General features: G+C 39.1%; 1 protein-coding gene across 2 annotated transcripts in view; it reads left to right on the top strand.

Annotated features, from left to right (window-relative positions):
- LOC5570087 (myb-like protein Q) overlaps positions 1-4,367 on the top strand; it is a 476,649-nt gene extending 472,282 nt beyond the window's left edge. For both annotated transcript variants that reach the window (XM_021840895.1, XM_021840893.1), the window contains exon 7: positions 3,837-4,367. In XM_021840895.1, coding sequence (XP_021696587.1) covers positions 3,837-4,283 — 447 coding nt within the window. In that variant the 3' untranslated portion in view covers positions 4,284-4,367. The remainder of the gene's footprint in view (positions 1-3,836) is intronic.
- Positions 4,368-15,155: the final 10,788 nt, after the last annotated feature.

The raw sequence follows: 15,155 nt of genomic DNA, 5'->3' as shown, positions 1-15,155 counted from the left end.
AAATATGCAGCTATGAAAGTATGTTTACCAAGCTGTGTTTCAACTGAAACACCTAAAGTTTCAAAAACTTTAGTTTCAAATGACGAAAACAGTCGATGTTGATACATTCGAAATTAAAAGATTCGAACGGCTACCCGACGGATTGAAAATAGTTTGTGAATGAGCATGATTATAATCCTCCTGATAGGTATGATTCTTGATCAAGCGATCGTTAACTGAAAAATGAGCATTGTTCGATACTCTACCAGGCAAAGGATAATTAAGGATATTAAAGGATATTACTGATCATCTGCCTGGCACGAGCCTGAAGCCTCGACGACTCGCTTACGTGAAAGACAAGCCCAAAAATTTGACTAATGATTGCCCCCGCAATTTGCGCATATGAACTTATCGGTATCTTCCTTCACTGGACAGACAGATGCATTTAGCATCCATGCGGCAATATTTTGTACCATGACCCCACTTTCGGCACCGACGGCACTGAGTGGGGTACTGGAAACTTCCTCCAGGTTTCTGGATATGTTCCCATGTCATACGGACATCGAACATAAATTTTGCTTTTTCTAAAGCTTTAATATTATTGAGCTCTTTTTTGTTAAAGTGAGCTAAATGGTATTCTTGAAAAAGCCCTTTCCGAACAATGCCAGATTTGGTTCTCCAATCCAAGTAAATCACTTATTCCATTTTGATCTCTTCAGGTCACTTATAATCGAGACTTTTCAAGACGACGTTGAACAAACATTCAGTTTTGTCATCATTAGTAAAAAAAGTAAATTGTGCTTCTTCTCTTCAAGATAATTGTGAACAAGTTCACGATCTTTAAGAGTCTGATAGGCTCACACTCAAATCTCAATCAATACGCTCTCCCGTGAGAGCAAACTCATTAGAGATCTGCTTCGAAAATCTCATGCTTGAGATTTTGATGCAAAATTACTCAATCAATTCAAACCGCAAAAAATGATTCAGTCACAAAACCTGTCAAAAACTCGTTGAACCCGAATGTTGTTGTTTATGTTAGAAAGCATTAGTATAATTCTACTATCCACGTTTTTTACTGCTAAATTGCGTGATTGACAACTCACTCATGAAAAATCTCATGAGTTCGTGAGTCGTGTGTTATGAGAAATTGAGTTTTTCACAATACTGGTTTCCGGAAATACGCGACAATCTTCTTTAAATATCTCCTGCCTAAATCCTCCGAATTCTGAATAACTAACCACGATTGGCGACACTCTTTGGTTCCTCACCTTAATCAAAAAGCCTGGACTAGAGGCTGCTTCGATTTGATGTTCGGAATTTTTTTCTTAAGTATCGAGCTGATTGCTCATTTCGATGTAATTATCAACATCAATTACACTGCAGAACACGTTTTTGTCTCAAGCACCAAAATACCGTTATTATCCAAATTAAGGGCTGCTGAATTCATTTTCGTTTTCAGAAATATCGTAGCACGTCTAGTTTTTTAGATATCGACTGTTAAAATATTAAAAATTGACTATTTCAGCCAACTTGCATGCAAGTTTGCCAGCTTGTATGGTAATTTATTCGTTCAATTTGCCACAGAATTCAAACTTCATGTTTATAACAATTATTATCAACCAAGTTTATAATACTTTCGATAATCAAAAGTTCTTTATTGATGGTTTCGAAAAGTATTGTATTTTGCCATACAAAAGAAACGAAGAATTTTGTATGAAGACGGAAAGTATATTGAAAAAATAAATTTAATCTAAATTTAAACGTGCAATTTCAACCAAATTAGATTTGAAATAAAAGATAAAGTCACATATTGCATGTTTGGTGGATTAGACCACAAAAAAGTTTGACAAATCATACTTTAAATTCCACGTAAATAGCAATGAAAACAGTACTTTGTACAAATTTGGCGACCTGTAGCTAAAAATTGTGACGTGTTGGAACATTTCTGAGAACGGCATCAGATACAGCAACCCCAACCCCAAAAGTGTCATTTTTTGTTACGCAGTGTTATTTCACCCTTGAAAGAAAGCGTGCGTTCCGGAGAAACGTCCTATCTTAGGAGTTTTAAAACCCACTTTTTTTGGAAGGAAGTTTTGAATTCAGCGACTCACTCTTCCCTTTGTTCATGGTTGCAACCATGTTCAGCGAATAAACGAAAGAAGAAGTGGCCTTCTAAGAGGTGTTTTTCCAAGATGGTGTCTAAGAAGGATTACCACCGCTAGTTTTTTGCTAACGGGTCCAACAACAGGTTCCGGCAAATTCGAAAATACTGATCGAAATTCTTAGCTGAATCAAAGAGTTTGGGCTAGGAGCTATTCTTGTTTTTTGTCCATTGGCCCCTAGAGATAGCGTAAAGAATTCTATTGTATGAATTGTTTTCTTCTTATTTTTCAAAATATATTTTATATTATTATCATTTCATATTATATTTTTATTTATTTAAATAAGAATCTGTTTCTGGCATTTTAGTTTTACTCGCGATCAATTATCGTCCCACACCAAAAAATGCATCTCTGGTTTCAGCTTCTCGATTGTCCTATTCCTCCTTTTTCGGGTTCGAATGCCTTGTTTTCCCTTTCAATAGTCTAGACTTTTGGCTCGTGCATATCCAAATACCCATCTATTGTAGACTGTTGTTTTTTTCCTTATTCATTTTCAAATTGCTGACACTCGAAACAAAGGGACAGCGATAGACATCTTTCGTATAGTCGTTAGTGCTAGAGGATCGTTCGTGCCATGCAATAGCGAAGGACTTCTTAGCATAATTTATCACAACATAAATAATGCGCATTTCGGACGCAATGGAATTTTCTCTTATCGGTCGCACCTTCCCTTCGTTCCTATCGCTTAAGTTACCTGTGTTAATTTAGCCTTGGACCAGGACCAAAGAGGACACCGACAGTCATCGTCATTTCGGTTCGCCATACTGCTAGGCACGCCAAAAGCATATCAGGGACGAAAACACATAAATTGCCACAATTAGATACCTTGTTCCTGTGTATATCTAATGGGGATTGGGAATTTCTGAGAATGGTAAAACCTTTCCTAATTTTATGAATGAGTTCATCGGGACAATCCCGATGCTTCGGTGAAGGATAACAATGAATTGTTTGTCGTACGGAAAAATAGGGAACTAGGGCTGGCATGGCAAATTTCGGCAAAACAGCTGCCTTCAGCTGTTTTGTATGGGCCAGGAGGTGAACTTGTATGCTTTTATGCGGTCGTCATCGTTGTCGTCTGTTCGAGTGCCGGGGGAAGTCGAGTGCTTGAAAAGCTAATGCCTGCTGGCGGAAGAAATTTGTACAAAAGCGATTACTCCCGTAATCGGGCACTTATTGTTCGGAGCGTTCGTAGGGATCTTTGACAATGATAAGATTAGTATAATGAAAATGGGAACTGTTCCAGATGAGTAGTTTTTTTTCTGTCAGCTTTTCGGGAAATACTCATTGTAATCTGGCCATTTGTACTTTTAAGAGAATCAAATTTCTTGCTGTATCTATTTTGAGCGCATTAGTTTGAAGCCTCAACTGTTCTATATAAAGTGAGTTTTTTTATGATCAAAATTTTTGTAACCACTTTAATCTTAAATTCAATTCAATTCAGTGACGTACCCAGAAAAGCGCTCACGGGGGGTTTTGAAAAAACTGCGAGTTTATTCATAGAATTGTAAAATGGAGTAACATCGATAAGTGAGGTCACTGAACGGTATGAACCTAACTAAACATTTGTGCCTAACATGAATTTCGTAATTGATTCTATGTTCATGATACAATGGATGATTTACAGAATTTATTCAGAGAGTTTGGTATCAACAATTATACACTCATATTTCCCTTCAATCTCTCCTTCCATTCCAGCTCTCCTCGGGCCTGGGGCAATCGCAACAGCAGCAATCCTCATCCAGCATATCGTCGGTCTCGTCCGCACTGGCAGCCGGACCAGGACCCTCGTCCTCGTCCCTCTCGTCGGTGGTCGCGGTTGGCACCAGCGGGAGTCTCCTCTCCTCCAGTGCCACGCTGCAGCAGCAAACTCCACCCTCCGATGCACCCCGTTTCCCACCGGCCATCTCGGTCCAACGTCTAGCACCGCAAGTTCAACGCCAAATCCGCGAAACGCAGGAACTGATCAAGGACTCCTGCTCGCAGCTGTACTCCACCGGCTACGGCAGCCCAGGACCACCCCCGATGGCCCCACTCCGGACAAGTGCGTCGGCAGCGGCAGCCAGGGCCGCTTCGGTCAACAGGCGAACAGCGGCACCACCCCCGACGACGCTGGAGACGCAGTATTCGCAGGAACTTTCGTGATATCTAGAAAAGTAGTGAAAATTCTATTTGTAATTCAAACGTACGGATATTTTTTAACAAGCCAACTTAACCTGAATGCGAGAATTATTCGTTTGTTATGTCGTTTTAAAACAGTGTGCCACCTTGTGGCAGCGTGGATTATGTCAAGTGTAGACACATTTCCGGATTTGAGTTTTTTAGCATTATCTTGTGGAGAGCATATGATTAGTAGATTGTACATTTCATTCGCACTATGTGTATGACATTGTGGAACGATATCGGTATGCGATTGATTTCTCTGAATGCATCTGAACAGTCATTCAGATAGGGCGTAGCTATGAGGACTCCAAACCAAGACTTTGAAATCAGTCGCACTACTTTCGATATCTATAGGAAGAACGTAGCAGATAATAAAAAAGGTGTACCACAAAGCTACAGTTATTTTGAACAACAGTTTAGTTTGCAATCATTGATGTTCATAACCTGTCAGTTTTGGTCAATCGACACAGTAAATAAGCTAGAAGTTTGTAGAGAAATGAGAGCAAGTTTTGAAATTTCCTGAGTTTTTCCCGCTTTTGCGTGCTAATAGGAACCTCTAGGAGTGAAACCAGTGGATTCACTGGAAAGCTCGGAGTAATTTATGGCGGAATTTACCTGGAAGTCCAGAAATCCAGGAGAGAAGGAAAGCTCTTCTTTTACGGTGACACAGTTTAGAATAAACTTCTAAGATTGCACTAAAACTTCAAAGGCACAAATCTCTTGAAGAGTGCATCGAAAAACAGTGCACTTTTTATTTTGGCTTTGTGCACCAGCAGTAAGCTTAAAATAAGAAGATCAAAAACGTTTTCCAACTATTTCTTCAGTTTAGTGCCTTCGAAAACGTGAGTAGGGGCACCAGTCAGCCATTGTGACGGCCATCTTCCTTAATTGCACTTCTCAACTTGACTCAATTTTTCACAGCGCTTGGTTATTTGCTTTTAACTTTCAACTCAACGACTTTCTTCTCCATAAGTCACCAGAGTAATGAAGTGTCGTTCTGGTAATCGTTGACTTCGAACCTTTAGCCTTCAATGACATAATCCTCCCCCATGTCCGCCCATTCGTGTGGTCTAGCGCAGCTCTGGTGGTTACACGGCACTACCGTTGTCCTGATGTAGGGTGGAGCAATGTTGGCTACGTTTATGGGAGCTTCTGGGACGTTCTACTCTAACCTATCTACAAACGTTTTCTTTTCTTTACAATACATTTACGTAACTGAACGTGACAACACTAGACATCACACTGACACTGGTTAAATTTCATCCAGTGTTTGGATTTCGATCCGAATAAGGCGATCGAATCATATTCAGAGAGTGTAGCAGTTCGTGAACAGTAACAGTTCGTGACACATCGCAATCGGAGAGCCCTATGAATGTAAACATTCACTCTCTCGTTTGGGCCACGTACCAGCAAGCTAAAGATTTTGACTTTTCAAGAAAAGTACAATGTTGCTGAACCACGATCGGAAACGCGAGGCACGATGAATTTTCGTAGGCATCAACACAGAATCTGCGAATAAACACAAACAACCGTTCGAGCGCTTCATTTGTTCGTGTTTCATTTTCGGATCGCTATTTCTCCCGACGCTATCATCGGGTGATTTTCCATCGCTCGATGGACCAATGCACGAGTTCACTAATTTGACGTTTGAGCGGTGTCGAATTCACTCGTTGCCATGGTCACGTAAATAACACGGCACCGCTCAAACGTCAAAAAGTAAACTCGTGCATTAATCCATAAGGCCCAAACGCAATGATAGCGGAACGGCAACGGAAAGCGGAACCGGTTCGCCAGCATGAATCACACCATCTCGACTGAGCTGTCTACAGATGAAAGTGAACCAACACTCAATCAACAAGCATGATATAGTTCATGCTGGCGAACCGGTTCCGCTTTCCGTTGCCGTTCCGCTATCATTGCGTTTGGGGCTATAATGTGAACGGTACGATCTACGCTGCCTGTTCTTCGCGAAGAACAGGGAAATAATCATTTCGATCATCTTCATGCGGGCTTGCAACAATCACGCTAAACTTGCTCCGCTCAAAAATGAGTGCCGAGCGCACAACATTGGCCTCTTTTCGTGAAGCACAGATTCTGTGCAAAGGGGCTGTACACAGTTTTGTGCAAACGGTGGTAACCAAAACGGAACGAGTGAATTGCGCACAGAGGAGGAACGCTTGGATGCGGAATTCGTTTCCATTTTTGTTTTGCTTCTGATAACATAAAAAAAAAATCCAATTTTAAAGATTTTCAGAGATTTTTTCATTTGAATAGCCGAAGCAGAAGCAAATGGGGAAAAAACTTTCGCATTTGCGACCATCTTGCGGCTTTTCGCTAGAAAACATCTGCTCATCTTACCAACGGCCAACTGTTTGCTGCCACGCGGGATATCATTGACAGTTCCGTTTCCATCGATCTCGGACAGCCGAAGGCCAAAACGTCGGCAATTCACAGAATGAGTGCGACCTACTCAGAATTTTCACTCAGTCTGCATTGGTTGCCTCATTCTGTGTAGTTTTAACACATGCGCTGCGTGGAGCTGGCTTAGCGTGGAGTGCTTGCTTGACTTTACGAGAAGAAGCAACCTTGCAATGAATCACGAGAATGAACAGCGCGTGGATAATAATGACTCCTATGAGTGGAAAGGCTTCGCGAATCACTTATCGGTGTGTTCATTTTGCTTCTTCGGCGTTGCATCCGTTCGCTTTTTGCGATGCTCTTCGTGACGCAAAAATGAAAAATGAATTTTGGCGAATGTTGGATCGCGAAGATGTGTCGATCATTGTTCACGAAGAAGATCCATCGCAAACCTGGAAAAATATAAAATTTATATCTAATTAATAAAAGTCCGTTTTTTTTGTGTTTTGAAGGCGTCGGGACCAAAGAGGCTATTGCTGTTCTCATTTTATCTTGAAAGTTCAGAATATTTTACGTTTACTGTCAAATCTTAAGCTATTATTGGAAATCGGTTGAGTTGTTCAAAAGTTATATTTTTTTCAATAAAAAATCTAATGCGCTAAGACCTCCAGTGTGTGCCGTTAAGAAATGACTGATTTTTATTTTCAAAAAAATATATCTCAAAAACTAGAAAACATACATAGCTTTCATATTTACATTTCGTCTAAGAAAATTGAAAATCGGTCAAGCGGTTCAAAAGTTATAATTTTAAAATAATAAAAATTTTGCAAAGTCGCGGTCTTTTTCTGGTCACTTTATTTCGGAAATGGTCACCCTAATCAACAAATCCAAAAACACGTTTATCCTTATTTTGGATAAGGAACAAAATAGCAATTTTTCACATAATTTGGTGACCCACTAGATCGGTTTTTCATGGAATGGCTGTATATATAGATTTGCAGGAAATAAAAGTTTTAGAAACTATTTTATAAATCAAAAATTCACCTTCAATACTCTGCATCACTTCTGAATTTTAATATTCTTGGCTCAAACTTTAGGTTTTGAGAACTTTTGAACTTGAGTCGTATGACCGATAAAATCATATTAATTTCATACGCTTGTTTGGTATGACGACTCAAAGAAAATTTGTTTTTTTTTATTCCGATTTACAGTATTGGACAAAACATTTGCAACTTTTTCGATTTTCCATACAAAATGACCAACTTTGGTAAGCTAGTTCTCAATTATTTATGGACCAATTCTAATGAAATTTTCACAAAACATCAGATATAACTTGAATTTCAACATATATTTTTGAGTGATTTTTCCAATCTCGTGTTCATAAGTAATAACGGTTTAACTAAAGTGTAATTTTTGACGAAAAATTCAATTTTTTTTTATCCGAAAATCTGATGGCCCTACACAAAAACTGTCTTCAGCAAACTTGTTCATTTCGTTTAAATCTACAACTTTGCTGAAGACACCTTGAAGCTATTCCTTATATATGTTTAGTTATGTCATTTATAAAAAAATCGTCAAAAAATTCACTGTAGTCAAACCAGAGGGATGGCATCATAGTTTTTTACTATGGTATTTGACAGGTCTTGTTGTGCCTTCTTATCGGGAGCATAAATTTATACTCCAGTTGTAATTCTCACGCACACTCATGTATTTGTTGAATGTTTACCTTCCGTATGAGTGAAAATGGTATAAATTGCGCCAAACAAGACAAAAACTGCGCAAAGCTGGTATGTGAGAATGTGCATTGAAAGTCTTCGGTTCGGCATTTAGCCATCTATCCCGCGCATTGATATTGGTTGGAAACTTGTGATGCGAAATGTTATCATCGTGATAATTGTTCTTCTGATTATGAGAATCGACACCGAAAGAAGAAAACAACACTTCATTGTGGTTTTTATGATAATACAGTCGACTCTCCACATCTCGATGTTCTATATCTCGATATCTCTCCCTATGTCGATGATTTCATAAGTCCCTTCAGTCTGCATACATTTTCACTCTCCATATCTCGATATCCTCCTTATCTCGATATCTCCAAATCTCGATGTGTTTCTGTTGATTTTTCGTTCTCAATTTTCTCTCCATATGTCTATATGACCATTATCGAAGGTTACTAGACCAAAGTTTTGGGATTCCAGACAAATTAGGAGCACAAAAGACGTTTGTTTGTGTGTAACTTTCTTGGCAACGGAGTGTTTTTCAATCTAGTGTTCATCAAAAATTTGTTCTTTGTCTCGATCTCTCCCTATATCGATGGTCCCTTCGATATCGAGATGTGGAGAGGCGACTGTATATATGAAACTTACTTTTATTTCAAACCGCGAGCTACGCTATGGAAATAATAACGAACAATATGCGTAGATTCTGTGAGCCTAGGTTCATTTTCCCACATTCACACTAGCTGCATTGCTTATAGCGTAATAGTATTGGTGAGCGCTGCTTGCGTTCGATAAGAGGCAACAAAATATGGCCATCATATCGGCCCCCTGAGTCAAACCGTCAATAGACCAACCCAGTTGCCTGCGTAGTAGTGCAATGTTGACAAAATTTTCTTTGTTTGCTGTGAGAACTGTCACAACATTGCTTTTGTTTGCTGTGAGAATCCAAATATAAACAGAATTGCTGCAAAACAACCACTTCCTTGTTGGCCTGCCGTTGACCGAAAGCTCAAAAACGTCAAAGAAACATCGATACGTTTTCATTCTGAGGAAATCGATTTGTGTAAGATTGATTGTGCGTTGGTGTTCGTGGCAGTTTGCTTGGGGACCTCTATGCTTTTGAACTTGTGATTGGAAAAATCCTGGGAGGGAGAAACCAATACAAAATTTCTGTACGTCATAGTGAGCCGGGATTCCGCTGTCACGAACTGTCACTGTGAGCCCAGATCTCAAACATTGGACTAACATGGAAAAAGCGCGTAACTGATTAAAACACATTTTCGCATTTCATCAAAAGTGACGAAAATCGAATGAAAATAAATTCATGCACATAATGCAAGTAATGTCACGTGAGCACCTTTCAATCTGATTGAATATGAAGCATTGAAAAACGCATCGTTTTACTTTTTCCAATGAAAATGAATATTTAGTGCATAGAAAACTGTGGCCCTTTTTCCATGTTTGTCAGGAAAGATCGAAAGAACACAACAAAAGAAAACTAGCTATTTTCTCCAAGCCTGCCTTGATTGTTGTTGGCAAGCTGGAGTTATCTTGCAGTTCAAACAAACGTTGTTCTATATTTCGTGTGTAGCATCTGTGCCTCCCTCCCAGGAAAAATCACTCAAAAATATATGTTAAAATTTAAGTTATGTCTGATGTTCTGCCAAAATTTCATTCAAATCGGTTCATAAATAACTGAGATATAGCTTACCAAAGTTGGTCATTTTGTATGGAAAATCGAAAAAGTTGGAAATGTTTTGTCCAATACTGTACAATAGCATCGATTTGATCATTCCGGTATATTTCGGAACCGGTTCCGGGCGTAGTGTGGACATTTTTCAGAACATCATACAGTACCATCAACCGGCAGCCACGAATTTATGATTTTCCATTCAGATTCAAATATACACATATAATATAGTTATAGTACCTTGATGATACATATTTTTTATCAAGTACTAAAACACGAAAACCCGTCAATTGATAAGAATTTTTTACCATACATTTTTCAGATTCTTGGGATCGGTTACAATAGGAATTCAAGAATATTCATAGGAGATTCATACAAGAATTAACACAGATTTTTTTCCTGAAATTCCACCAGGGGTTTCTACAAGAGTTTCATCAGTGTTTTCTCCAAGAAAATCTTCAGTAATTCCACCAGAGCATTTTCCAGACATCCCTCCCACCAGGGAATTTCCAGAGAGATTCTTCAAATGATTTCTTCCAAGCTTCCTCCAAGCATTCATGTATAAATTCCTTAGAAAATCTTAGACCATTCTAAATATGATTCCTCCATCCATCCAACTCATTGCACGTATTCCTCATTGTACACTTTCACTATTTGCCTGAAGTATTTCCATCAGGAACTTTACAGAGATATCTCTAGAAATTTCATCATAGGATTCTTTCAGTAATTTCTCCAGGGTTGCTTTGAGGAATATCAAAGGATAGTTTCCAGGAGTTACTCTGAAAATTTATCTTGAAATTCCTTTAATTAATTTCTAAATGAGCTTCAGCAACAGTTGCTGGAAGAATCCAGCGAGGAATAACTGGAACAATACCAGAAGAAGCCTTCGCAGCCATGCGGAGTGTGAGTTCGATTCCCACCCCAATCGGGAGAAACTTTTCGTCTAACGAGAAGTTCTTCACTAGTCTACTGGTTGTTCGCTGTCTTTGGCTGAAGACGGTGTAAATTGTCTTTATAAAAAATAAATCCCAGAATGGAATATCTGGTAAAATCCCTGAAAAAAATCAGGCTAGAATTTATGGCAGAATCCATGAAGGAATCTAGGGAGGAATTTTCGTAAGAATTACTGAAAAGAATTTAAAAAAAAATATATGTACGAATCTTCAATGAAACTTTTATAGTAATCTCTAGAATAGTATCTACAAGCATCCGTAAATTATTTGATCATAACATTTCTAGATGAATCCCTGCTTTTGTAAATAAAATAAAAACCTAACATATTGATCGATAAATACCTTGAGTAATTATACTAAAATTTCTAGTACAAAATCATGGGAGATTCCCTGAAAGATTTTCTCGAGAAATCCTGGGAGGAAATTTTAGACATTTCAAGGAGGGATGACAGAAACATGGTATAATTCCTTACAGAATGTTTAGAAGTAATCCTACAAAAAAAAATTGAAAGAATTTTTGCAGGAATTTTCGGAGGCATTCCCCGAAAACTCTCTGAAAAACGAATGGATTAAGCCCTGAAGAAATAGCAGAAGCACTAATTGAATGTATCCCTGAGAAATACCTGAAGGAATTCTAGAGCAATTTCTGGAAAAAAGCTGTAGGGACGCCTGGAAGAATCTCCGGAGAATACATGCAACCTTCCCTGAATAAATTTAGGAAGAATTCCGTGAGAAATTTGTAAAAGTATTACTGGAGGAGTTTATGAAGAAAAAATATTTTCTTAAGGAATATCTGGATAAAACCGAGGAAAGAGCCCTAGAATATTGCCTAGAGTAATTTCTAGAAGAATGCATGCAAACATTCTTGAAGAGGTAATAAATCTGTTTAGTAGAATACCTATAAGTAGATGAAAAAATCGAATTTAGTACTATACCATTTAATTCCACTAGAGTTTGTATCCTTTGACAGATACGCGTATTTCGACCTCAACTGTACTAGTACACGACACTGAAGACGGCCTTACAGTTGAGGTCGAAATACGCGTATCTGTCAAAGGATACAAACTCTAGTGGAATTAAATGGTATAGTACTAAATTCGGTTTTTTCATCTACTTATTCTTGAATTGGTTTTAGGAGGAATCCTAGGAAGTATTACTAAAGGAGTTCTTTTTAGGAATCTTTGAATAAATTTCCAAACATAACCGTAGATAAATCTTTGAAGAAATCACAGCATAATTTTTGAAGGAGTTTGCGAAAGCATTCCTGTTCGAATCTCAGGAAAAATTCCTGCAGAAATTCAGTTTTACAATTTTTTTTAAATTCCCTGGTAGAATATCTTTAAGAAATCCTTGAGAAATTTTGAAAGGCCTGTACAAATATCTGGAGGTATATTTGAAAAATCTAAAAATACAGTTTTAGATGGATCCTTGGAATCATTCCTTAGAGAAGCCATGGTGAAATTCCATGAGAATTGGATTCCTCGATAGAACTTATGTTTTGGCGTCCTTGACGGCCTTCTTTACCCGTGTGTTTTGAGTCCGCGGCTAGAAAGCAAAGCCATGCTGAAGGTGCTCGATTCCGGGTCGTTTCAGGATCTTTGACACTTCTCTGGGCATTGGGTATGAAAAAGAAGAAGAAGAAGATATAATGGCGCTTTTTTAATCTGGGTAAAAAACATTTGGAGCTGTCTTTGGTACTATATGATGTTGTGAAGTTGTCCAGTTTTTCTTCAAAGCTTCATCGGTTTTGAATTTTTTTTCGCCGTTCTTCAACTTCTTCTTCATTATCGCCCAAAACTTTTCGATCGGACGAAGCTCTGGTTTATTTGACGGGTTCGCCTCCTTCGGGACCACATTAATGCCCTTCGCTTCGTACCAATCCATTACAGGCTTGGTGTAATGGCACGAAGCGGGATCCGGCCAGAACAGCGTGGGACCAAGGAAAAGAAACAAGCTCTTCTACAAGCACTCCTCTCGATAAATCTGCCCGTTTATGGTTGGCCGGTTGTAACTAACGGTTTGCTGTACCGTCCGCACTCGCAGATTGCTTGCCACAACAGGTACTTTTTCGCGAATTTGTTTGTCTTTCTTTTCCGGAACCTCCATGCGGGACGTACCGACAAAAAACTCGAGGCCGGGGATTTGTTTGGTGTCCGCCCTTGATATATGTCTCGTCGTCCATGAAGAGACAGGCTGGCTTGACAAACGCACGCAATTTGGCCACCGTATTTTGCTTGTCAATCCATTTAGTCGCCTTCCTGGCCTTAAAACACGTATCTCAGCCCGCTTCATAGTCTGCTGGACGAACCACTTCGACGAACTGACGTTTTTGGCCACGTCTCGGATGGAAAGGTTCGGTTTATTCTTAACGATAAGGCAGTAATCTTCCGCGCCTTCTCTGGGTATTCCTTTTCCAGCCGCTTCCAGCGTTCAATGGTCTTCGTCTCCTGGAACATCTTCACAATGCGGGACACGGTGGAATGGTGGATTCCAAGCCTTTTGCCCAACCATCACTGACCAGGATTGAGGATTCATCACCGCGCCCAAGATTTGTTTGCCTCTTCTTTTTTCGAATGCATCTTGGAAACTACTTGACAGATCACGATGCACACATGAGCCTTGGTACGTGCCAAAAATTCTTTTGTTCTTTTGACTTTTACTGTGCGGCGTGTGCAACCCGGGAGCATCATGACAGCTTCAGTACAACGTCAGTGTACCGAAAAATTTTGGTCCGTGGTACTGTCAAACTCAATAAAATTATGGAGTGTGCCCGAAAAAGGGCGTAAATTAGAATTATGCTTAACGAAAATATATTAAGGTATACAGTTTTTGTTTGGCATTTGTAATATCATTATAAACGAGTGACCATCAAACACACTTAAATTATTTTACGGATTCCTGTAAATTCTCAACAGCTGAATAGTTCGGTAAAATAAATTAACGGAGTACGGTAAATTTTTACAGTATTCCGTGAAAAATCACCGGAATCCGTAAAATTTCGACGGAATTACGGTGTTTTATTTCACCGAACTGTTCAGCTGTTGAGATTACGGTAAAATTCACCGTAAGAGCTTAGTGTGAACTGTGGCCGTCGAGAAGATTTTGTGCGGTTCTCGGGAAAATTTTACGCCCGCGAGCGGGTTTTGAATAGTTGTGTTGTGGTCAGCATGTTGTAAGTTCCTTATGGTAACCAATCTTTCGTTTTAATAATAATGACCATATTTTCCAGTTACCCTCAGCGTTCTTCCAAGTTTGTAATGAGTACGACGTGCTACATTTATTCATGGTGAAAAAAATCATATCAAATGTCAGAAAAACGAGATAGAAAACAAGGCTAGAAAAAAGGTATTGGGTCAAAATGAACACTTTCGTGAAATTTAGTGAAAACTTTATTATTATTGGCTGTTAAACCTATTAGAAGGTGAAAGGGAGTCCCATCTATCACACTAGCAAAAATAACTTTTCTAGGTAAATTACTTTGCTCAAAAATTAGATTCTTCCACCGCCTTGCTTATAACCCAATTATAGTCAAATTTCAGAGGATAATTATTATTATTATTATTATTGTCTTTATTTAAGAGATTTTCAGCCCTAGGCTGGTTCATCTCGAGAAGAAGGAAAATACTGAAGGCACCTTAAGGGTACAACCAGCTAGCAAGTGTAAGTTACAGAGTTTTTATATGATGAATTTAGACTGTCTAGCGTATTTTTGTCTATTCGTGTCCTTGGTTCTCAGCGGTTATCATAATCGTTCGACCGTCTCTTAGGGTTTTAGATTTCCAGGAAAAGTCCGGCTTCCCGAAGGAAGTTTATAAGAGTTCTCTCGTAGACAGAGTTGTTTTGTAAAGCTCGGCTGGTCGATGTTATGTCGTGCTGTCTACGTAGTAGGTCATATTTGGGACAACAGCTAATGATATGTTCCGTCGTATTATGTACTTTGCATATATCGCATGTCTTTCTGAAGCTACCACTTCCACTCATGTTGTAAGAGAGCCGCGAGTGGCCTGTTCGGAGTCGAGAAAGGACTTTCTGCTCCCGCCAGTTCGGTATATCAGTCCAAAGGGCTGTGTCAGCCTTGATTCTTCTCAAGAACAATGACCGATCCCTATCCCATTTCAGAGCCCAAGCACTTTTG

This window comes from Aedes aegypti, chromosome 2 (assembly GCF_002204515.2).
Source record: "Aedes aegypti strain LVP_AGWG chromosome 2, AaegL5.0 Primary Assembly, whole genome shotgun sequence".
NCBI lineage: Eukaryota > Metazoa > Arthropoda > Insecta > Diptera > Culicidae > Aedes > Aedes aegypti.
Note: the sequence above shows the minus strand (reverse complement) of the source record. Positions and strands in the feature narration are given on the sequence as shown.